A 23,129-nucleotide genomic window follows, 5' to 3' on the forward strand; every position below is an offset into this window, starting at 1 on the left:
GAAATGTTTACATTGTTAATGGACTACCCAGCGTAACTTAATTTACCTTTTATTCACCAGCCTGTTTTATGCGATTACTCTTAAACACTTCTCATCCTCTTCTTTCTTCGTATAACTTTTGGTAGTTCTTCGGACCAACCCCGATAAAAGATGGACAATTGTCTTCTTAATACCTTCTTTAGCTTCCTTTATTATTTTACGATGTCCATTATAATAGCCTATAGATGGTTTCGTATAGTATACGTCATTCTCTCTATTATTCTTCTTTTCACCTCTTCACAGAATGACTATGGACAGGGTATCCTGTCTACATTTCATATTTATATATAAGGTAGTCTTAATTGTGAAAATAAACACCAGCGTAAGAGTTTAATTTACACTCGTTTTTAATATGGATGAAATTCTGACAGTTAAACTGTGGAGAGGTTCAACAAATGGTCCGATTGTCCATGAATCTGTTTATTCCTGATTTTAGGGTGGCTTCATGCGGAAAACGGGATGGATGGATAATCCATCTATGGGATGTCTTATGTCTATTGAGATTTAATTCATTATCTATGGGATCATACTCCCATAATACTTAAATTTTATACATCCATCAATAAGAATGGAATGAATGGTTCTCCCGGCTCACCTAACCTGTGTGTAGTCTGTAGTGTTGTGCGGCTCTGGGCTCTGTGAGTAAAAACAGTTTACAATTTGGATCGGGACCGCTAGTTTAAATTAAACTTCCTGTGGTAAATCACTACTTTTTAATTTATTACATTACTTTGTTTATCTCCTATGGATGGATAAAATTCATTTAAAATGTGTTTTCCTCTTGTGTTTGAGATCATCATTTACCAATTTTTATTTTGTGTGCACAGCTCGAGCTCGATGAAATTGCCTGTGGTGGTGGTGCGGTGACTGTTGGAGGGGAAGGTACCTAGGTAGGGAAGTTCACACCCTACTTTATTACGCGATTGAAGTGTTGTGATTCCAAACTCATGGGACTAAACGGGAGACAAAACGAAAGTGCGTTTTCAAGCGGTTAAAGTGAAACATGCTTATTTTGGCTTCTCTTAAAAAATAGTGCACTTTTGAACTTCTTTATAGTTAAATAGAAAATATAAAGGTACAAAATTATACATCTAGGTAGGTAAAAATAAATTTAAAAAAAGTCAGGTAGATATTTAGATAATATCTGAAAATTCATGAAAAATATTGTCACAAGTGATTGATGAACAAATCTATTCTGAAGTTTTTACTTTTTCTGTTTCTTATTAGAAAATTAGACTTTACCTACTGCCTACTGCTTAATATGTAGTTCCGACATCGGTAAAACTTTAGGTTTAAGGAGTAGATACGGATACGAGTATCTTACTTACCTATTTATAACAATAATAGGCACTTAGATACTAAGTAAAATTAATAAGACGAAAGGATATAATAGGTAAGATAAGGTGAGCACCAAAAAATATAGAAAAAAAAATACTTAAATTACGAGTGGTAAAAGGACGGAATTTTATTCGTCATATGGGTAGGTAGATACATCAGAGGTATTGAGTATGACAACGCGTTAAAGAGAGACGAACAGAAAGCCGAAAGCCTTCCATTTACCAATTCTACAAAAATATCTCGATACGAGATTTCTCGGAAACTTACCAATCCGAATAATACCGAACTAAGATTTATCCCGGATCAAGCCATACCTCATCACTAAGATTAATCCCCATGGACTACAGCGTAGATCCTGTGTTAATCCAATAATAATTAGCAAGTCCCAGCCTCTTACAAATGCTGTTTATGGACGCACAGAAAATGAAAATCTTCCAGAGGAGGTTAACATCTGTATACGTAGATACGCGGCAAGAGGGAAGGTTGTTTAATAATAATTAACACGGAGGTATCCGTACGCGTTGAGCACGCTACAAACAATATAAGCAATCCAGGCCGTCAGTAAGATGAACACGCTGACATTTCGGCCGTGATACGCGGCAAGAGGAAGGGTTGTTTAATAATAATTAACCCGGAGGTATCCGTACGCGTTGAGCACGCTACAAACAATATAAGCAATCCAGGCCGTCAGTAAGATGAATACGCTGACATTTCGGCCGTACCTACCTAAAAACTTACTTGAATAGGTACCGAACTATTTAATAGTATCTAAGTAATTTTATTTATTTTTGTAAGGAAATTCGAAAGAAAAGGGATTTCTCTTCAACCCTGTTCTTCAAAAAAATACAAAAACCATTAAATTTCCTTTCATATTCTTGGACATTGTAATTTACAGGTGAACTGAAGTGGCAGAATGAACTGAATGAATCAAACAAAGATTTCTTCAAGTATAGCGACGGGATTTTCCTCAACTACAACTGGACAGACGAAACCTTACAAAAAAGTTTACAAAACGCAGGGGTCAGAAAGCATGACGTATACGTGGGAGTGGATGTGTTCGGCAGAGGTTGTTTTGGAGGTGGAGGTTTCAATTGTGATCTAGCAATGGAAAAGGTCAGAAAATTCGACTTGTCAGCAGCAATATTTGGACATGGCTGGACTCACGAGACAAAACAAGAGACTGAATCATTCCATGAGAGAGAACTTTTATTCTGGTCCAAGTTGAAGCCTTATTTGTACACCAACGTACTGGTTGTGGACAAGACTTTGAATACCACGTTCAATAACGGATATGGAAAGTTTCAATATGAAAATGGCCGAAAAGTAGAAAATGCTGTGCACTATAATTTGTCCAAACAATCAATACAGACCAATTCAACACACGAGTTCGAATATGAAGATGGGTTTAATGGCACCGGATGTTTAAAATTAAGGCAATCTGAGCAAAACAAAGATCATATTTTACTACTAACACATGTTAAAGTTCAAAAAGAGTTCAAACTAACCATAGCAACCAAATGTAGTACAACCTATGACTACAGTATTTCTGTTCTTTATGAGAGTGAAGGCCCTCAGGAGCAAAAGCACAAGTTCATTTTAAAAAAAGAAGAGAAAACCAATGACAATGAGTTACAAGACTTCAGTAGCACTATTATTTATGAACCAGAATACTCCAACGCTAGCCATAAGCAACATAAGAAACTTATTTGGTTTAAGGATACGTGGGATGTTAGAGTTTTTAACATTTGCCCTAAATACAAAGGATTTGTAACACAAATAAGGATGACATTTGCTTCTGAAACTTTAGACCTGTTGCTTGGCGAACTCAAAATTGTCACTGATGTTTGAACAGGCCATAGTTATGTATGATGGATTGATGAGGACTCTTCAAATTCAGGAGAGAGAGAGAGAGAGAAATACAGGAAGAAGGATACCTACCTCCTTACTTAAATGATAAAGAAATATGTACCTATGTAAATAGATAGTTTTCATTATCTCTTTGTAATTATGTAAGTAATGTAAAATAAAAATAAAATTTAATCAATAAACTTACTCCTTCAGCTTAAGTGCCTAGGACTTATTCCTAGGCACTTAAGCCACTGAGTGACCACTGATCCACATGGTCAGAAATTTAGAATCCTCCTTCCTTGATAACATGATAGGTATCTCTGCATCTCTGGGTCTGGAGCATAGACGAACCAAAATTCCGATTTGTCACTTTGTCAGATCACTGAAATATAACGGACGGAAGATAAAAACCGATTTCTCAGATCACTGGTATGAAACACTGAACACTGAAGAATCTTAAGATGGTGAAGGATAAAGAAACACTGAACAGACTTTCCTACTTTTTTATACGAAATAAATGTAAAATTTCGAAATACCTAGGTACCTACCTTGTGAAAAAATGAAAGAAATCCTATTAATCTTGCGTTCTCGCCTCGCCTCAAAAGATAAAAGGATTAAAAATCTGGTGTGAACATCACACGACTTTCCTTATCCTACGGAAAATCTTTTATTAAAAAATCAAGTTTCAAATTTTCCAGTTAACCGCCAATCCGCCGTGATCTGATGAAAGTGAAGTTATCGATTTTAGAAGGAAAGTTTGCGTTCTCGCCTCGCCTCAAAAGATAAAAGGATTAAAAATTAAAACGGAAAATCTTATATTAAAAAATCAAGTTTCAAATTTTCCAGTTAACCGCCAATCCGCCGTGATCTGATGAAAGTGAAGTTATCGATTTTAGAAGGAAAGTTGTGTGTGAAGTTATCGCTTCCGCACCTGTCAGAAAAAAGAACAATGCATTGTTGCCAGATTGTAAAAAGGGCATGGATCGGTTTTCTGGACGAGCCTTTTTATAATCAGTTTTGGAAAAGGCGGCATTTTTCAAATATTAGAATATTACCAATAGGGATGGGATATTCGACTCTTTTTGAATATTCGAATACCACGATTCGATTCTTTTCAAATATTCGACTCAAAGAATCGACTCTAAAAGAATCGCGATTCTTTTGTAGGCGGGGGAGACTAAAATGGGGAATGAAAAAACAAAACTAAAAACAACTAAAATTGTAGTTGTACATGGCACGGCAACGTAGGTACAACCTCGACTCTTCAAAGAATCGCGACTCTTCAAAGAATCGCGATTCTTTGAATTTAAGAATCGCGATTCACGATTCTTTTGAAATATTCGACTCTTTGAATCGACTCAGAGAATATTTACCCATCCCTAATTACCAAAAAGTCCAAAAACCAAAAAGTTCTTGAACACTTGAACTCGACCTGTGAACTTTGATTTATACATTTGAGAAATTACCAGAGTTAGCAGTTACCTTTTGATTGACGCAGACAAAACCCATCCGTATAAGCAGAGCTTGTGCCACGGATAGGGAAAACTTTGCTTTTCAACAATGGATACTTACAATTCTTACTATCCTGACTCGTTTCATCTACTTTGTAGATATTTGCACTATCCATTGTTAAACATAACTTAAGTAAAATATTATTTACAAAGGATGTCTAAATTAAATAAATTCATAAAAAGTCGTTAATTTAAGACCGGTTTCAGCGTCATCTATGTTCAGCTACGCCGAGCAAGGCCAATGGATGGATGGGTGACTTAAGCATTATATTGGTAGTTATTAGGAAAGGAATAAAGGAAGAACGGGTTCTAGACTTGATTTTAAATCATTACATGAAAGTATGTAGGTACAATGTACATATATTATGTAGTAATAGGGAGCATGCACAACCGCGAAGCCCCGTGAACGCGCAGCGCGACCGTAAAAAAGGGAGCGCGAAGCGCGACCCTATGCTCAATCCTGCGAAGCCCCGGGAGCGCGAAGCGCGACTGCATGCACAACCGCGCGAAGCCCCAGCAGCGCGCAGCGCGACCTTAAACAAGGGAGTGCGAAGCGCGACCATATGCACAAAAAATTCCCGGAGGGACGGACCCAGCTTGTTTACTTTTTTATTTTATCACTCACCTGAATGAGTCCGGCCTGGAGCTGCTGGGGCGTGCACCGCATGATGGCCACCTTGTTCGACGAAAAATAAACCGCGCCGTGTCGCGCCTGTCGGATGATGCGGTACTCTGTGACCCGGTTAGCGTAGTACGGAGACAGCAGCGGCAGAAGTGACGGCAGGAGGGTGATGTTGCCGCCCTCGTCCACGGGAACGGGATCGCCCGACGAGAGGTAGATGTGCTCGGGCACGATGATGATGTTCACCTGGGGAATGGGAAAGTAAAGAAAAAAAATGGTCAATCGGGCCGGATTTTAAAAAGTGTTGACCCTTAAGGACGGACTAAGAAAACTTTTGATCCTCTGGGATGGCTTTAGAAAACTTTTGATCCTCTGGGATGGCTTTAGAAAACTTTTGATCCTTTGGGATGGCTTTTGAAAACTTTTAGTCCTTCGGACCCGATATTTGAAAGGAAGAATAGTCCTTCGGGCCTAATGTCTGAAAGAAAGAAGAGATAGGAAAGAATGGAAGGCGTGAAGAAAATTTTTGGTCCTTCGAGTCGGATTTTGAAAACTTTTGGTCCTTCGGGCCGGATTTTGAAAACTTTTGGTCCTTCGGGCCTAATGTCTGAAAGAAAGAAGAGATAGGAAAGAATGGAAGGCGTGAAAAAAATTTGGACCTTCGAAACGCATTTGAAAACATTTGGTTCTTCGAGTTTTGGTCCTCTGGACCCAATATTTGAAAGGAAGAATAGTTCTTCGGGTCCAATGTCTGAAAGAAAGAATGGAAGGCGTGAAAATTTTTGGTCCTTCGGGCCAGATTTTGAAAACTTTTGGTCCTTCGGGCCGGATTTCGAAATATTTTGGCCCTTCGGGCCGGATACTCACCTGAAGGCCACGTATCCATAGTATCCCATTGGTGACGTCGAGTAGGAAATAGTCCTGGGTTTGATTCTGGCCCCCGGCCTGCACATAGTGTAGCCGCTAAAGTCCAAAAACCAAAAAGTTCTCGAACACTTGAACTCGACCTGTGAACTTTGATTTATACATTTGAGAAATTACCAGAGTTAGCAGTTACCTTTTGATTGACGCAGACAAATACAAGGAAACCCATCCACCTACAATGAGGTTGAGTGACTTGGATATCTAGACAAAGAAGCTCATAGATAGTTAGAACACCTATCATCCTCTTATTTAAGTGACCAACCATTTGGGAAAGCAGAAGGTAGAATTCTACCTTTAACTGAAACAACACAATGTCTCTAGTTCTGATAGACAACAGTGATCCTTGGTAAGTAGAACTTGAGGTTATTGTGTTACATTATACACCCCCTTAGATCTAATAAATTACCTCTGTAAAGCTGTGTCCCACTGGCATTAAATATTGCACAAGTTGGGTTGTACTGAAGACTTAGTAAGCATCCACAATGGAGAGCTGACCATTGTTCCTTGCCTAGTATTGACCCAAGAGAAAATGAGTAGATATTTTTTTCTGTGATGGTCCATCGTCACTGCTGTAGTTGTGCACTCACCTACTGTGTTTACATTACACCCAGATTTAGAAAATCACAGGAAGGACATTTTTATTTATTATTTAATTTTATAATAAGTTTTACTTTTAAAATTATTATAAATAAATAATAAAAAAAAAAATAAATATAGTTTTTTAATAAATATAAATTAAAAAAAAAATATATATTCTTATACCTACCTATTGTCTGAATGGATTCACAGGTTGGCTGAATACAATACATGTGAAAAGCTGTATCAAACCATTGTAGAAACTCTTCAACAAAGAAATAACCAGCCCAAAAACAGTGATGAATACTCAAGGATATCTGCAAGAATACGAGTTCAATTGAAACAATATTCCAATCAAGTCAATCAATTGAAAGTACAACTCCAAAATGTAGCATCCAGCAACTCTCTGTATCCTTTACTAAAAAAAAATCACTTAGGAACTTGATTGAAGAAAACACTTGGTCATGAAATGGTTAGAATTACTCATATCAAGCTTGTTCGGCTGGGTGGGGGTCAGAATAATTCAGATGAGTAGTTAAAAAAAAAAAAAATGACTTCAATTTTTTCCTCTTTTTTATCTCATCTTCCTCTTTTTTTATTGATAAATAATCAGCTTTTTTTCTTACAGCACATAAAGTAGTTAATAGTCATGCTGATTGGGTACTTGGGTAAATTTATCCTTTTCAACTTTGATTTCCAATATTAGAGCCCAACTGTGGTTATAAGTGGCTGAATATGAATCACTATTTTTATTTATTTATTGTCCAATCAGGTGCTTTACACATATGAATCACTATTAACTTACAGTGTGAGCAATGTTCTGGGCTGCTCTGATCTTCCTTAGTTTCAAGTACCCAGGGTTTTGACCCACTGCCAGACCCAACTTTTTGGCAGCCTCAGCTTCTCCTTCAGCCTGCAGAATTTTCTGTTGTTTCTCTTGTTTGGCTCTCTCCACAACAAACACAGCTCTCTGTGCTTCTTGCTGAGCAACTTGTTTGGCTTCTACGGCAGCAGTGTAATCTTTACCGAAGCTGAGATCAGTGATGGACACGTCATCCAGAATGATGTTGAAATCTTTAGCTCTCTCGATGAGTTGACTTTTGACAAGCAGGGAAACCTGGAGGAAAAGTTCAGAAGTTGATAAATTGTGTCCATATAATAACAAATTCATACCTTTTGTATCAAATTAAACACCTGGACTAGTGAATATTGTATGTTGGGAGTTTAAGATTGTGTTAAGCAGCATACAATAGCAAAGGATATCTAGCCAACTGAAACTTATTCAGAGATAAGAAAAGACCATTAAGTAACAAGCTGGTTTATATTCAAGGCTAAGACCAAGGTGGCTAAAAACCCAAATCCAAATGATCCAAGTAATCCAAGAGTTATGGCTTGGACATTTATTTTAGAAATTAATAAACTAACCTGTTGTCTCTGTGTGATTAACTGAGAAGCATTAAATTTGGCCACTACTGACTTGAGAACTTCATTGCAAATGGAAGGCAAAACTTTCTCGTCAAAGTCCAATCCCAGGTGTTGGTATACTTTGGGTAATTTACTAGCATCAGGTCTAGCCAACACTCTCAAAGATATATTAACCATCTGCAAATCTTTGGATCCAGTAGGGGAAGATATTTTTCTTGGTCGAGATCTGAAAGAAAGTAAACAAAACAGAATCCCGTTAACAAAAGCTTCTCTTAAGTTACACAGGCAGTTAAGAAAAGGGTGGAGGTGGAGAGAGCTTTAAATAAAGCTACAGAATGTTGGTAAAAATCAACTGTCTTAGAACCATCTACTTTAGGATTGTTTCAAATACCATATCCGTAACTATCAAGTACTGAAGGTTATACCTACCTGATATCATAGATGATTGGGTACTGGAACCAGGGTAGTCTGAAATGGAGCCCCTCAGCAAACACATTATTCTGAACACCTCCAATTCTACTGAACATGATGGCTCTGTGACCACCTTCCACTGTGAACATGGATTGACTGACACCATAGGCTGCTGCTCCTGCTAAAGCTGCTAGCTTCAAGCCTACACCAACTCCTTTGGGACCTTTGCCAAATCTACCGGCGAAATCGTTTAATTTGCTCTGAGCCATCGTTTATATATCGGTTATAAGCACAGGAAAGCTATGGAAAATTTATTGCATAAGAAACTAGAAATCAGCAGCAGCTTGAGGTTAAATTCTTTTGCGCTGACAGTAGAGCACAAGAAAATGGTTCCTGTTTCTACTAATTACTGGAACACCGACACGACCTTTTATTACCTTCCACAGTCCGTAATCGAAAAACTGATAGGAAAATGATAATGATAAATGAAGTAAATTGATTTTCTTCAATTTTCACGTGATAAAAAATTCTCTTCGGTTTTTATTCGTACAAAGTGAAATTGGCGACTTTTGCAGTGAAACAAAACAAAACAGGCAAATCCAGGGGTACTCAAAACCTATGTTGTGAAGTTAGCGCATTATTTCATCCCACACTTGAAGGGATGGATCATGGAGGGGAGGTTGTCAGTGGCGTGGTGGTGTCCGTTAAAGTAGCTCGAGCTCGACACGTGTTTTTATTTTTAACCATTTACCTACTAGAGTTTGTTCTCCTACAAAACAGGCAAATCCAGGGGTACTCAAAACCTATGTTGTGAAGTTAGCGCATTATTTCATCCCAGACTTGAAGGGATGGATCATGGAGGGGAGGTTATCAGTGGCGTGGTGGTGTCCGTTAAAGTAGCTCGAGCTCGACACGTGTTTTTATTTTTAACCATTTACCTACTAGAGTTTGTTCTCCTTTTGTGTAAAATTTACTTAAAATAGGTAGGTATCCTCTATTGTTTCATTACATTATTTAATTTTTCATCACTAAATGGTGTCTTCAAATTAAATTGATCGCCAGGGCTAGGTTAACATTGACAAAAATGGAGTGTCTCGGGTCTCGGCGTGTGTGATATCTGATGTGTTCCAATCCACTCGGCCCCTCGGTAAGGTAAGAATAACTACCTACATATTTTAAATTCATAATACCTACATACCTAGGTATCTATTACTTAATAAAATTTAGAGTTATCTGTATCCTGTAGGTATCTAGGCGCTACACCACCGAGGTAGGCGCTAACCTACCTCGGTGGTGTAGTGGTCAAGGCGCTCGCCTGGTAAACAGGAGGGCGTGGGTTCAATCCCAGCCGAGGTATGGAACTTAAAATAGGTAGGTATCTTCTATTGTTTCATTACATTATTTAATTTTTCATCACTAAATGGTTTCTTCAAATTAAATTGATCGCCAGGGCTAGGTTAACATTGACAAAAATGGAGTGTCTCGGGTCTCGGCGTGTGTGATGTCTGATGTGTTCCAATCCACTCGGCCTCTTGGTAAGGTAAGAATAACTACCTACATATTTTAAATTCATAATACCTACATAGGTATCTATTACTTAATTTAGAGTTATCTGTATTCTGTAGGTATCTACTAATAGGTAGGTAGGCAATAGGCGTGTATTGGGTGGATTTTAGGTCCTTATTTCTATATCTACCTGTTAACCGGAAGAAAAAAAGAACAACTTGGAGAATTTAACTTGAGTGTCAGTCTTAAAAATAAAGTAGGTATAATTTTTGTCCATTTATTTAATGCGAACAAAGAAAGTGTTAATTTAAAGAAATATATATTTATACTTGTAAATCTGTCCAAGGACAGGTATCAGTACAACTTTCTCCACTTTTCTCTATCTTGTGCATCCTCTCTTAACTCTGCATATTAAATTATTGAATCTTTGAGCTCGGTGTTAAGTTTGTGCGACTTTGGGCTAAATCTAAGGTCCTGAGACAAGTTTGTGTGTTGTGTGGATTACATCTTGGATGAGATTCCTACTTCCTTGATAATACTACTTACCATCATCGTTGGTAATAGTAACGGCACAATGGTTAACGACCCCTATTTTCGCTCCTCCGGTAGGTTCACTCAATTTGACCTCGAAATATTCATCCTTCTCCGGCTTGAGATCATCAATGATAGGAATCTCGAGTACTCTGCGTACTTCTCCGTGTTTGAATGTGATAACTCCACTACCGCCCTTATAATCTCGTGAACTGATGGCTGTTTTGTCGACAGTTTTCCACTTGACGGAAACATCGCCATCGGATCCAGAAGTTCGGAGAATCGGAATGGCCACAACACCGGAGCTTTCCTTTACCAAGTAGCCACGCTTCTCAAACTGGATGATGCCAGGATCTAGGAAGTAGAAAGATTAAAATTATTTAGTGAAGATGTGCGGATAGATAGAACTGTTTATTTCCACACTATTACTTTTTAATTTTTAAGGCTTACTATTGATCTCCACTAATCTTTTTTATATTTTCATATGACTTACCATCGTCATCAATGATGGTGACTTCCATGATATTGAGACCACCTAGTTTGACCATGTCAGCACTTTTGTTCAGAAGTGTCAGGCGGAGGAAGAACTCCTCGACTGGATCCCATTTCTCGTCATTGATAATTCTAATGGTTACCTGTGTAAAAGAGTCAACATCAATATAAGGGGTTGGAGGTTGTAAGTTTCAGAATAATCAAATCAGATACATATTAGGTACATAGGCAGTGCCTAAATAATGTTAGGTACTATCATGTCAAGTTCAAGTAGATTTGTGTATTGTGCACTCGAGGTCATATACAAAAAGCATAATAGCTATAAAAGTAGTTAAATACTCACGAATTTTTCAGTTTCATTTTCTTTGAACACAACGGTCTGATTCACTTTCTGATAACGCTTTCCTTGTTTGGCGGAGCCATCTATTGAATCGACTCTGAAATGTCCAAAAGTAAGTCCGAACTTTTAACAAAAAAAAAAACCTTCGTCTTCGAAGAAAAGGGTAAGTCACCAATTCGACACAAGAGTAACTTAGCAGTTCAAGTCCATGTTGACCACCAAACCTCACATCTCGCCTTATTAACCAAAAATAGTTGGACCTCCTATCACCAATTAGCAGAACGGTTCATTCAAGTTGAGTTGTTGATACTCCTGCACCTGATTAGTAGTTACCTATGAAGACTTACCTGACTCTTGCGACCTTCGTCTTCGAAGAAAAGGGTAAGTCACAAATTCGACACAAGAGTAACTTAGCAGTTCAAGTCCATGTTGACCACCAAACCTCACATCTTGCCTTATTAACCAAAAATAGTTGGACCTCCTATCACCGATTAGCAGAACGGTTCATTCAAGTTGAGTTGTTGATACTCCTGCACCTGATTAGTAGTTACCTATGAAGACTTACCTGACTCTTGCGATATTCTGCAGATTCCCATGTCTCAGAATACCGACTTTGAAACTTCCAATATCTTCTCGGACCGCCACTGTTACAGCATGGAACTCGATGATGGCATAGTTGGTTTTTGTTTCAATCTTGAACTCAGTTGTGGTCTCAACTTTGTCTGTAGTTTTATTGTCCAAGCTATCCTTGTCTTTCTTGTTCAAAACTTTGTAAACCTGAAAGATATTAATAAATAGGTACATCTAATTATAAGGTACCTGCAGAATCTATATGTTGATAGAAATACGTTTAAACGAATTATATAGGGAACTAACTATAGGTGGTTCATCGTTGTATTTCCTGACATACCTCTTGCAGTCTTTGATTCAACACAGGTTCGGTTCTTTTGGCAGAAATAATAAATAGGTACATCTAATTATAAGGTACCTGCAGAATCTATATGTTGATAGAAATACCTTTAAACGAATTATGTAGGGAACTAACTATAGGTGGTTCATCGTTGTATTTCCTGACATACCTCTTGCAGTCTTTGATTCAACACAGGTTCGGTTCTTTTGGCACCCGTGAATTTCCTAACAGCTCCAATTTGATACCACAATGCTGTGTGGTTGGTAGCATTCACAAGTCTGAAACAATAAAAATTATTCAATAAGTAGGCATTAGGTTTAACCCGTTTAACAAACCTACACAGTTGTCTGTTTAATAAACTTCCAGAAGATAGCTAGGTAATATTTTTTCAATCTTAGCATAGTACAGAAAATTCGGCGTTAGTCCAGGATTATTACCTAGAATAAACAACAGACGTTGGAAGCCAAGAGCTCAGGTGCTCAGGAATTTCTCAATTAGATTTGGTTCTACACCACTGTCACTAGAGCTACACCTTCCCGCTCATCAGTGTTCCTCAGAAATCTAAACCTTGACTTGAGCTGAGAACACCCATGGTACAGAAAATTCGGCGTTAGTCCAGGATTATTACCTAGAATAAACAACAGACTTTGGAACCCAAGAGCTCAGGAATTTCTCAATTAGATTAGGTTCTACACCACTGTCACTAGAGCTACACCTTCCCGCTCATCAGTGTTCCTCAGAAATCTAAACCTTGACTTGAGCTGAGAACACCCACCTAAATAATAGTGCCTTGCATGGGTTAGAGCCCAAGATTAGATCATTCTATATGACCTAAAGCTCACGAACACGAATTCTTTATATTCCAAAATAAAATTGTTTTGGTATACCTATTTTATGCGTCTCCTTTATAGCTCAGCATGATGTCACCGTCAGCCTATGTGACCTAAAGCTCACGAATTCTTTATATTCCAAAATAAAATTGTTTTGGTATACCTATTTTATGCGTCTCCTTTATAGCTCAGCATGATGTCACCGTCAGGACCATAGCATTGGTGAATAATCCTAGTGATGTCATGAACTATTGATATTTGATAGGTGCAAATTTGCTGGTGACGCTTTAAGAAAGGTATTCCTATAGTTTTAGATGAGATGTAGGTATATGAAGTATGATGATGTTAATACGGGATTTAATTGGTCAGGTGTAGGTACTGTTTTATTCGACGTAAATACTATGTTAATATTGGCCGCGACGCGCCGGGCCAAGCGGCCAATATTAACAGGCCCCAGGCCAATGGGAATTATTGACGTTCGCCCCTCCTGGAACGTTTGATAGCCAGTGGAAAATGTTCTATGACAATATAATCATTTACATATCCATCTATCTTCTCCATTTACATATCCATCTATCTTCTCCATTTACATATGCTATCAAGAAGAGATATTGGTATAAGTAGGGTCATCGGTAGATCGGCTATAACAAACGCCCTTTGTCACTGCGACCTGATAAGATCTTTTGTGACTTACAAGAAGAGATATTAGAATGATTACTCTTTTGACCATCAGTATCTCTATCTACGCATCTATCAAAAAATTCATATCCCATTCTTCCTAGCATTGGACCGACTGGGCGTATGCTAGTAAAGCGCAGAGATCTTCTAAAACCAGTTCCGGTCCACAATCATAGAGGACCCCAAAAATAAACTTTCTGATCAAGTGAACTCTGAATCCTGCATGAGCTGCAGTTTTCTGGTGATAGGCTGAAATGTAATAGGTAGGTAATACAATAGTGTGTTTGTTCATTTGTTTATTACCTATGTAGAATTGTAGAGATACAGACTAAACGCCGCGTTATTATAAAGAATGTAGAGTTACCTATACAGGGTGGTTCGTGATTTGCGAACCACGCTTATATCTCAGAAACGGCTGAGAATTAAGGAATGAAATAAACGGCATCATGTAGATGAAATTTTGATGATTAAAATGGCTTTTTTTAAATTTGCAATTTTTTTTGCAAAACGGCCCATTTTTTGCCAAATATAGGTCACTCTTATGGGAACCCCCATTTTTTATTTAATTTTTGGAATCAGCATAAAATTTTAATTGAAAAAATGTATTCACTCGAAAAAATTTGCTCTACAAAAATTCTGTACAATGTGAGAAAGAAAAACAATTTCTTAATTCTTTCTTTAATTTTTGTATTATTCACTTAACAATTTCAACAACAATCAACAACAACAAACAAATTTATAAAACAAATTTATTTATAAACAAAATGAGATCCATTTGTTTGTACACAGTAACACCAACAACACCAACAACACCAACAACACCAACGACACCAACAACACCAACAACACCAACAACACCAACAACACCAACAACAACAACAACAACAACAACAACAAAAACAACAACAACAACAACAACAACAACAACAACAACAACAACAACAACAATATGATAAATAACGCAGTTGGTCCTGAGTTAGAGCGAAGAATGCCTTACTGTGTACAAACAGATGGATCTCATTTTGAACAGCTTTTATAAATTTGTTTGTTGTTGTTGATTGTTGTTGAAATTGTTAAGTGAATAATACAAAAATTAAAGAAAGAATTAAGAAATTGTTTTTCTTTCTCACATTGTACAGAATTTTTGTAGAGCAAATTTTTTCGAGTGAATACATTTTTTCAATTAAAATTTTATGCTGATTCCAAAAATTAAATAAAAAATGGGGGTTCCCATAAGAGTGACCTATATTTGGCAAAAAATGGGCCGTTTTGCAAAAAAAATTGCAAATTTAAAAAAAGCCATTTTAATCATCAAAATTTCATCTACATGATGCCGTTTATTTCATTCCTTAATTCCCAGCCGTTTCTGAGACATAAGCGTGGTTCGCAAATCACGAACCACCCTGTATTATACGTCCAAGTTCTCACCATGCAAGGTTACGTGATGTACCTACATAGGTGCCTATGGTAAACTGCAGTTTTTGCTAAAATGGGGATCTTACTACTACTTGGGGGCACGGTTAGCCTAGTGCCTAGTGGTAACGCGCTTACATCTCAAGTTGTGTCCACACATAGTCCACGGCCGTCGATCGATGTCGACTGAAATTATCAACACTGCCTCGACAACGTACGTGGTAGATTCACCTGGCCGATCGACCATCGCTTCGGTCGATGTCGATCGACGATCGTCGACTATGTGTGGATAATATTTACATTCCTATAATTTAGCAAGACAAACACAAACGTGGGAGAAATTTTCCCTTTACAAAGGTTCCAGTCCATAGGGAATAAAGCGGGTGATGTGGTCCTTGATCTATTTGTCTGCTCTCTAAGTGATATTGTAAAAGGCAAATTGTGATAAGATCTAATCTTTTGTAACTACTAATATGTTTTGTAAACTGAACGGGATGTCCGTAAGCTTATTGAAAAAAGGTCCCGGGTTCGATGCCCACCATCGACAAAAAATTGTATGTAGGTGCTCTTTTCGATTGCAAATATTTCAACGGGTTACTTTCTGGTGTTCTCGTGTTGACTCACAGCGCCTAAATCGAAAAGTATTGTGTCTCTTCTCACCCATCTGATGAGAGTACGAGAGACATATAGGTATTACGGTATGGGTACTACGCTAATAAAACTATCTAAATTACGATAAAAAAAAGTTCATTGTCACTTATTTACGTAAAGGGACCTACCGTACTTACCTTACTATCTATGTACTTGTAGGTAAGACATGAGGTAAAACTTACCGGTCAGAAAATTACACAAATCCAATGCTCATTCAATGCACTTGCTCGATACAACAGTAAAAATACCATCTATCAAGAAGTACTTACACTGATTCCTTATCAGAGACTGAAGTAATAGTAGCTAATATTGCAGAAGGACCTATGAGTGAAAGTAATTTAAATGCATAGGTACATTGACTTGATATAGGAAGCACGGCGAGGGTAGAGATGGCTGCGTGGTAGACAGACGTGCAGACACTGCTACAAATTTCTCTTGAGAAGCAGAAGATGTCACACTACCTGATTTAAGAGTATTGAAGATAGAACATAGAATGTACGAGTATGTACGAGGAAGACCACTTGTAGGTACTAGCAAAAGATGTCTTTGAGAACTTGTCGCAATCCAATACAGCTGTTGGCCATCCAAACCCAAAGCTCGGAAAATTTCAAGTACTTACATATACCGTGTAACATACGCGGATGCTTGTAGTTTTCAGTATTCCTTGACCTATTTCTTACCTATGACAGAACTTGCAGACTATTGAATCATTGTTCTCGAGTCACTACTATTAAACGCGAGACTGTCATCTCTTCTTGGTTCTTAGACATTGCAGGATTCAGTTCAGAGGTCGAATGACTCATTTGACTCCTAATCACAGAATCACACTGCACCTATTCTATTGCTCACTTCATTGCTCATTGCTGCACCGTGTTGTACTGAGCAATGTGACGCTTAACATAATACCTACTAACTATATAGTAATCAATACATCAAGAAATGAGTAATAGAAGAATAATAATAAAATGATCAATCAACGTGTGATAACATTGGAATTCAATGTCAGATTATTGATTCAGTAAGTTACTGTGTCGGTTTTTTCTCTACTTTTCGTTTCATTACAATTTTTTCGTTAATCAAGCCTTCGTTACCGGTACTAGGTTTGGGTTTATAAAAGTGAGCTCTTGATTTTTTATTATTCTCAAGGAAAGGTAGGTAGGTACTTTTTTCACGGTCTTATGCAAGTAACAGCTAGGGTTTGCGGAGGTGCCAGCGTAAGCACTGATTTGGTTGGTTGAGCAGAATTACTAGCAGGTTCGTCACATCGTTGGATATTGACTTGAGTGGTTTTTTTTTTTTTTTTTTTTTTTTTTTTTTTTGGGGGGGGGGTGAAAATTTTTACAAGATCCCACAATGGTACTTGTGGACAATACGCCGGGCTCGAAGTGGTGCCAGTACATTTCCATCTGAAATTCAAGAGATCGTTTAATTTCCTGAGGGTGTTTTTCACTGCAGAGGGTAAAAAAGGCTAACATCTAGGTATTTATCCGTAGAAAATAGGGAGCGATGTCAAATGATCAGACAGGCCAATACCTATAACACGTACATACTATGCTACCTGTGCCTGTTAGCTACAGAAGTAATACTGACAAGGATACTTACAATACTGAGCACAATTTCGGGGACGGCCGTACCAAAGCCAAGAAGTACCAGCGTGACCACTGTATCGTTCCAAATCCGAACTTCCACGATTTCTGGTTCTTCTTCAAGGAATTCCACGGAGTTAAAGCTGCCATTCTGGAGAAAAGAAAGGAAGGGTTGAATAAACAAAAAAATCAATCAAGCTGTTGCCCATCAATGAGTCAAATTTTGTCATTCCATGAGAGACACCTACAATAGCTTAAAGCTCCAAATATGAAAGGAAGGTGCCAATTTTCTATCCAACAAGCACATTTCATACTTACTACTAGCTGTTATGTACATATGTATATGTGCAGGTGATGTAGGTAAATATGAAATGACGGTTACTTACCTTCTTACTCTTAATGGCATCAGGTTTGGACACATAAACTTTCTTCGTAGTGGACGTAATCTCTTCGATCGCCGACAAAAGGACGCTCGTCAGAATGGCAATCCCGAAAAAGAAATAAATCAGGAGCACAAAGTAGATAATGGTTCGGGATGTGAGTGACCAAAGTCTTTCATCCACCAGAGGTAAAATGATCCCTGGGGGACAAATGTCTGGTGGTCCCCAGGGATATGATGAGACATTGGTTCCGTGCCCCATCTCCTGGAACATAAAAATTGAAGGGACGAATGTATTTAGAAATTTCTCCAAATACGAAAGAATAAGTGACCAAAGTCTTTCATCCACCAGAGGTAAAATGATCCCTGGGGGACAAATGTCTGGTGGTCCCCAGGGATATAATGAGACATTGGTTCCGTGCCCCATCTCCTGGAACATAAAAATTGAAGGGACGAATGTATTTAGAAATTTCTCCAAATACGAAAGAATTAAAGGAACTTCGTAAGGAAATCTGGTTACTCTGGCGTAAATTATACGAGAGCGACAGATTCACCCTATCTATCAAGAAGTACTTACATTGATTCCTTATCAGAGACTGAAGTAATAGTAGCTAATATTGCAGAAGGACCTATGAGTGAAAGTAATTTGAATGCATAGGTACATTGACTTGATATAGGAAGCACGGCGAGGGTAGAGATGGCTGCGTGGTAGACAGACGTGCAGACACTGCTACAAATTTCTCTTGAGAAGCAGAAGATGTCACACTACCTGATTTAAGAGTATTGAAGATAGAACATAGAATGTACGAGTATGTACGAGGAAGACCACTTGTAGGTACTAGCAAAAGATGTCTTTGAGAACTTGTCGCAATCCAATACAGCTGTTGGCCATCCAAACCCAAAGCTCGGAAAATTTCAAGTACTTACATATACCGTGTAACATACGCGGATGCTTGTAGTTTTCAGTATTCCTTGACCTATTTCTTACCTATGACAGAACTTGCAGACTATTGAATCATTGTTCTCGAGTCACTACTATTAAACGCGAGACTGTCATCTCTTCTTGGTTCTTAGACATTGCAGGATTCAGTTCAGAGGTCGAATGACTCATTTGACTCCTAATCACAGAATCACACTGCACCTATTCTATTGCTCACTTCATTGCTCATTGCTGCACCGTGTTGTACTGAGCAATGTGACGCTTAACATAATACCTACTAACTATAGTAATCAATACATCAAGAAATGAGTAATAGAAGAATAATAATAAAATGATCAATCAACGTGTGATAACATTGGAATTCAATGTCTAGTAATCAATACATCAAGAAATGAGTAATAGAAGAATAATAATAAAATGATCAATCAACGTGTGATAACATTGGAATTCAATGTCAGATTATTGATTCAGTAAGTTACTGTGTCGGTTTTTTCTCTACTTTTCGTTTCATTACAATTTTTTCGTTAATCAAGCCTTCGTTACCGGTACTAGGTTTGGGTTTATAAAAGTGAGCTCTTGATTTTTTATTATTCTCAAGGAAAGGTAGGTAGGTACTTTTTTCACGGTCTTATGCAAGTAACAGCTAGGGTTTGCGGAGGTGCCAGCGTAAGCACTGATTTGGTTGGTTGAGCAGAATTACTAGCAGGTTCGTCACATCGTTGGATATTGACTTGAGTGGTTTTTTTTTTTTTTTTTTTTTTTTTTTTTGGGGGGGGGGGGGGAAAACTTTTTTGGCCCTTTTTAAAACGTGTGCCGAAGTGTCAGGCGGAGGAAGAACTCCTCGACTGGATCCCATTTCTCGTCATTGATAATTCTAATGGTTACCTGTGTAAAAGAGTCAACATCAATATAAGGGGTTGGAGGTTGTAAGTTTCAGAATAATCAAATCAGATACATATTAGGTACATAGGCAGTGCCTAAATAATGTTAGGTACTATCATGTCAAGTTCAAGTAGATTTGTGTATTGTGCACTCGAGGTCATATACAAAAAGCATAATAGCTATAAAAGTAGTTAAATACTCACGAATTTTTCAGTTTCATTTTCTTTGAACACAACGGTCTGATTCACTTTCTGATAACGCTTTCCTTGTTTGGCGGAGCCATCTATTGAATCGACTCTGAAATGTCCAAAAGTAAGTCCGAACTTTTAACAAAAAAAAAACCTTCGTCTTCGAAGAAAAGGGTAAGTCACAAATTCGACACAAGAGTAACTTAGCAGTTCAAGTCCATGTTGACCACCAAACCTCACATCTTGCCTTATTAACCAAAAATAGTTGGACCTCCTATCACCGATTAGCAGAACGGTTCATTCAAGTTGAGTTGTTGATACTCCTGCACCTGATTAGTAGTTACCTATGAAGACTTACCTGACTCTTGCGATATTCTGCAGATTCCCATGTCTCAGAATACCGACTTTGAAACTTCCAATATCTTCTCGGACCGCCACTGTTACAGCATGGAACTCGATGATGGCATAGTTGGTTTTTGTTTCAATCTTGAACTCAGTTGTGGTCTCAACTTTGTCTGTAGTTTTATTGTCCAAGCTATCCTTGTCTTTCTTGTTCAAAACTTTGTAAACCTGAAAGATATTAATAAATAGGTACATCTAATTATAAGGTACCTGCAGAATCTATATGTTGATAGAAATACCTTTAAACGAATTATGTAGGGAACTAACTATAGGTGGTTCATCGTTGTATTTCCTGACATACCTCTTGCAGTCTTTGATTCAACACAGGTTCGGTTCTTTTGGCACCCGTGAATTTCCTAACAGCTCCAATTTGATACCACAATGCTGTATGGTTGGTAGCATTCACAAGTCTGAAACAATAAAAATTATTCAATAAGTAGACATTAGGTTTAACCCGTTTAACAAACCTACACAGTTGTCTGTTTAATAAACTTCCAGAAGATAGCTAGGTAATATTTTTTCAATCTTACTGATAGGTGCAAATTTGCTGGTGACGCTTTGAGAAAGGTATTCCTATAGTTTTAGGTGAAATGTAGGTATATGAAGTATGATGATGTTAATACGGGATTTAATTGGTTAGGTGTAGGTACTGTTTTATTCGACGTAAATACTATGTTAATATTGGCCACGACGCGCCGGGCCAAGCGGCCAATATTATAACAGGCCCCAGGCCAATGCGAATTATTGACGTTCGCCCCTCCTGGAACTTTTGATAGCCAGTGGAAAATGTTCTATGACAATATAATCATTTACATATCCATCTATCTTCTCCATTTACATAAGCTATCAAGAAGAGTAAGAAGAGATGTTGGTATTGGTATAAGTAGGGCCATCGGTAGATCGGCTATAACAAACGCCCTTTGTCACTGTGACCTGATTAGATCTTTTGTGACTTACAAGAAGAGATATTAGAATGATTACTCTTTTGACCATCAGCATCTCTATCTACGCATCTATCGAAAAATTCATATCCCATTCTTCCTAGCATTGGACCGACTGGGCGTATGCTAGTAAAGCGCAGAGATCTTCTAAAACCGGTTCCAGTCCACAATCATAGAGGACCCCAAAAATAAACTTTCTGGTCAAGTGAACTCTGAATCCTGCATGAGCTGCAGTTTTCTGGTGATAGGCTGAAATGTAATAGGTAATACAATAGAGTGTTTGTTCATTTGTTTATTAGTCCTATGTAGAATTGTAGATACAGACTAAACGCCGCGTTATTATAAAGAATGTAGAGTTACCTATATTATACGTCCAAGTTCTCACCATGCAAGGTTACCTACGTGATGTACCTACATAGGTGCCTATGGTAAACTGCAGTTTTTGCTAAAATGGGGATCTTACTACTACTTGGGGGCACGGTTAGCCTAGTGCCTAGTGGTAACGCGCTTACATCTCAAGTTGTGTCCACACATAGTCCACGGCCGTCGATCGATGTCGACTGAAATTATCAACACTGCCTCGACAACGTACGTGGTAGATTCACCTGGCCGATCGACCATCGCTTCGGTCGATGTCGATCGACGATCGTCGACTGTGTGTGGATAATATTTACATTCCTATAACTTAGCAAGACAAACACAAACGTGGGAGAAATTTTCCCTTTACAAAGGTTCCAGTCCATAGGGAATAAAGCGGGTGATGTGGTCCTTGATCTATTTGTCTGCTCTCTAAGTGATATTGTAAAAGGCAAATTGTGATAAGATCTAATCTTTTGTAACTACTAATATGTTTTGTAAACTGAACGGGATGTCCGTAAGCTTATTGAAAAAAGGTCCCGGGTTCGATGCCCACCATCGACAAAAAATTGTATGTAGGTGCTCTTTTCGATTGCAAATATTTCAACGGGTTACTTTCTGGTGTTCTCGTGTTGACCGAGCACCTCAATGGGAAGTATTGTGTCTCTTCTCGCCCATCTGATGAGAGGCATACTACGGGATGGGCATGCTACGAAACAGACCACAAGCGTCCAATGTAGCAGTTGTTTCATCGCTACGAAATAAAAACGGCGGTGAAACACTCATCTTAAAAAAAACCCTTTCAAAAAATCTACCTACTCACCCATCTGGAGCTCCCCAAACATCTGTTACCCAGAACCTACTACTCACCCATCCGGAACTCCCCAAACATCTGATACTCCCAGAACGCAGTGTTGTCATCCGGCCGCACATTCTCCGGCTTCACCAATCCGGCAAACACCTCATCCGGAACCACATAGACCTGTTCGGTCGCTTCTTCTTCTTCTCCTTGGTAGCTACTGGCGTCCAGAGAGTGTTGGGAGAGGCTGGGAGCTTCGACAGGTGAGGGTGGGCGAGATCGGGCGAGTACTGCTATGGCCTTGAACAGCTGAGGGCAAATTGAAGTTTATTTATTTTTTTATCAAGTTTCCATTTATTATTTTTACAACATCAGAACATACAAAATTCATATAAACGGTATATACCCATCCGTAAAAGCAGAGCTTGTGCCATGGATGGGGAAAAGTTGAAATTGATAAAGTAACAAGTTGAAATCTCTAAAGGTGTGTCCAAACATAGTGGACCGGCTGTCGATCAACGAGGTGAATCTATGTTGTCGAGGCAATGTGGACGGTTTCAGTCGACATCGATTGACGGTCGTCGTGTCGACTATGTGTGGACACAGATTA

The 23,129-nt window shown here is 38.3% G+C and overlaps 5 protein-coding genes and 1 pseudogene across 5 annotated transcripts in view; 1 reads left to right on the plus strand and 5 right to left on the minus strand.

The window, feature by feature from the left end:
• LOC103510838 (cytosolic endo-beta-N-acetylglucosaminidase 1-like) overlaps positions 1-3,429 on the plus strand; it is a 3,872-nt gene extending 443 nt beyond the window's left edge. Inside the window, exons 2-3 of the mRNA XM_008475537.3 lie at positions 867-921; positions 2,273-3,429. Coding sequence (XP_008473759.1) covers positions 867-921; positions 2,273-3,225 — 1,008 coding nt within the window. The 3' untranslated portion in view covers positions 3,226-3,429. The remainder of the gene's footprint in view (positions 1-866; positions 922-2,272) is intronic.
• LOC103510837 overlaps positions 1-9,264 on the minus strand; it is a 10,298-nt pseudogene extending 1,034 nt beyond the window's left edge.
• Positions 4,142-6,451, minus strand: LOC113468118. The gene is made up of 4 exons (XM_026824794.1): positions 6,416-6,451; positions 6,226-6,321; positions 5,362-5,604; positions 4,142-4,156 (listed from the first exon to the last, which is right to left on the minus strand). Exons 1-4 carry the CDS (start codon positions 6,449-6,451, stop codon positions 4,142-4,144), a joined length of 390 nt encoding a protein of 129 aa, XP_026680595.1.
• Positions 7,640-9,155, minus strand: LOC103510840 (prohibitin-2). The gene is made up of 3 exons (XM_008475538.2): positions 8,713-9,155; positions 8,284-8,509; positions 7,640-7,975 (listed from the first exon to the last, which is right to left on the minus strand). The coding sequence occupies exons 1-3, from the start codon at positions 8,961-8,963 to the stop codon at positions 7,655-7,657; spliced, it is 798 nt and encodes a 265-aa protein (XP_008473760.1). The 5' UTR covers positions 8,964-9,155; the 3' UTR covers positions 7,640-7,654.
• A 1,445-nt stretch (positions 9,265-10,709) lies between the features above and the next one.
• Positions 10,710-18,282, minus strand: LOC103510841 (sodium/calcium exchanger 1). Its single transcript, XM_026824795.1, has 9 exons — positions 18,018-18,282; positions 17,648-17,782; positions 17,388-17,451; positions 16,055-16,058; positions 12,643-12,820; positions 12,129-12,340; positions 11,567-11,660; positions 11,225-11,366; positions 10,710-11,085 (listed from the first exon to the last, which is right to left on the minus strand). The coding sequence occupies exons 1-9, from the start codon at positions 18,270-18,272 to the stop codon at positions 10,739-10,741; spliced, it is 1,431 nt and encodes a 476-aa protein (XP_026680596.1). The 5' UTR covers positions 18,273-18,282; the 3' UTR covers positions 10,710-10,738.
• A 1,469-nt stretch (positions 18,283-19,751) lies between these two features.
• Positions 19,752-23,129, minus strand: part of LOC103510842 — a 5,488-nt gene continuing 2,110 nt past the window's right edge. The window contains exons 2-7 of the mRNA XM_017444755.1: positions 22,591-22,828; positions 21,480-21,612; positions 20,724-20,832; positions 20,379-20,590; positions 20,036-20,129; positions 19,752-19,835 (exon numbers count right to left, since the gene is read on the minus strand). Of these exons, the coding sequence (XP_017300244.1) occupies positions 19,752-19,835; positions 20,036-20,129; positions 20,379-20,590; positions 20,724-20,832; positions 21,480-21,612; positions 22,591-22,828 (870 nt within the window). The remainder of the gene's footprint in view (positions 19,836-20,035; positions 20,130-20,378; positions 20,591-20,723; positions 20,833-21,479; positions 21,613-22,590; positions 22,829-23,129) is intronic.

The sequence above is a fragment of the Diaphorina citri genome, unplaced genomic scaffold, assembly GCF_000475195.1.
Source record: "Diaphorina citri unplaced genomic scaffold, Diaci psyllid genome assembly version 1.1 scaffold649, whole genome shotgun sequence".
Lineage (NCBI taxonomy): Eukaryota > Metazoa > Arthropoda > Insecta > Hemiptera > Psyllidae > Diaphorina > Diaphorina citri.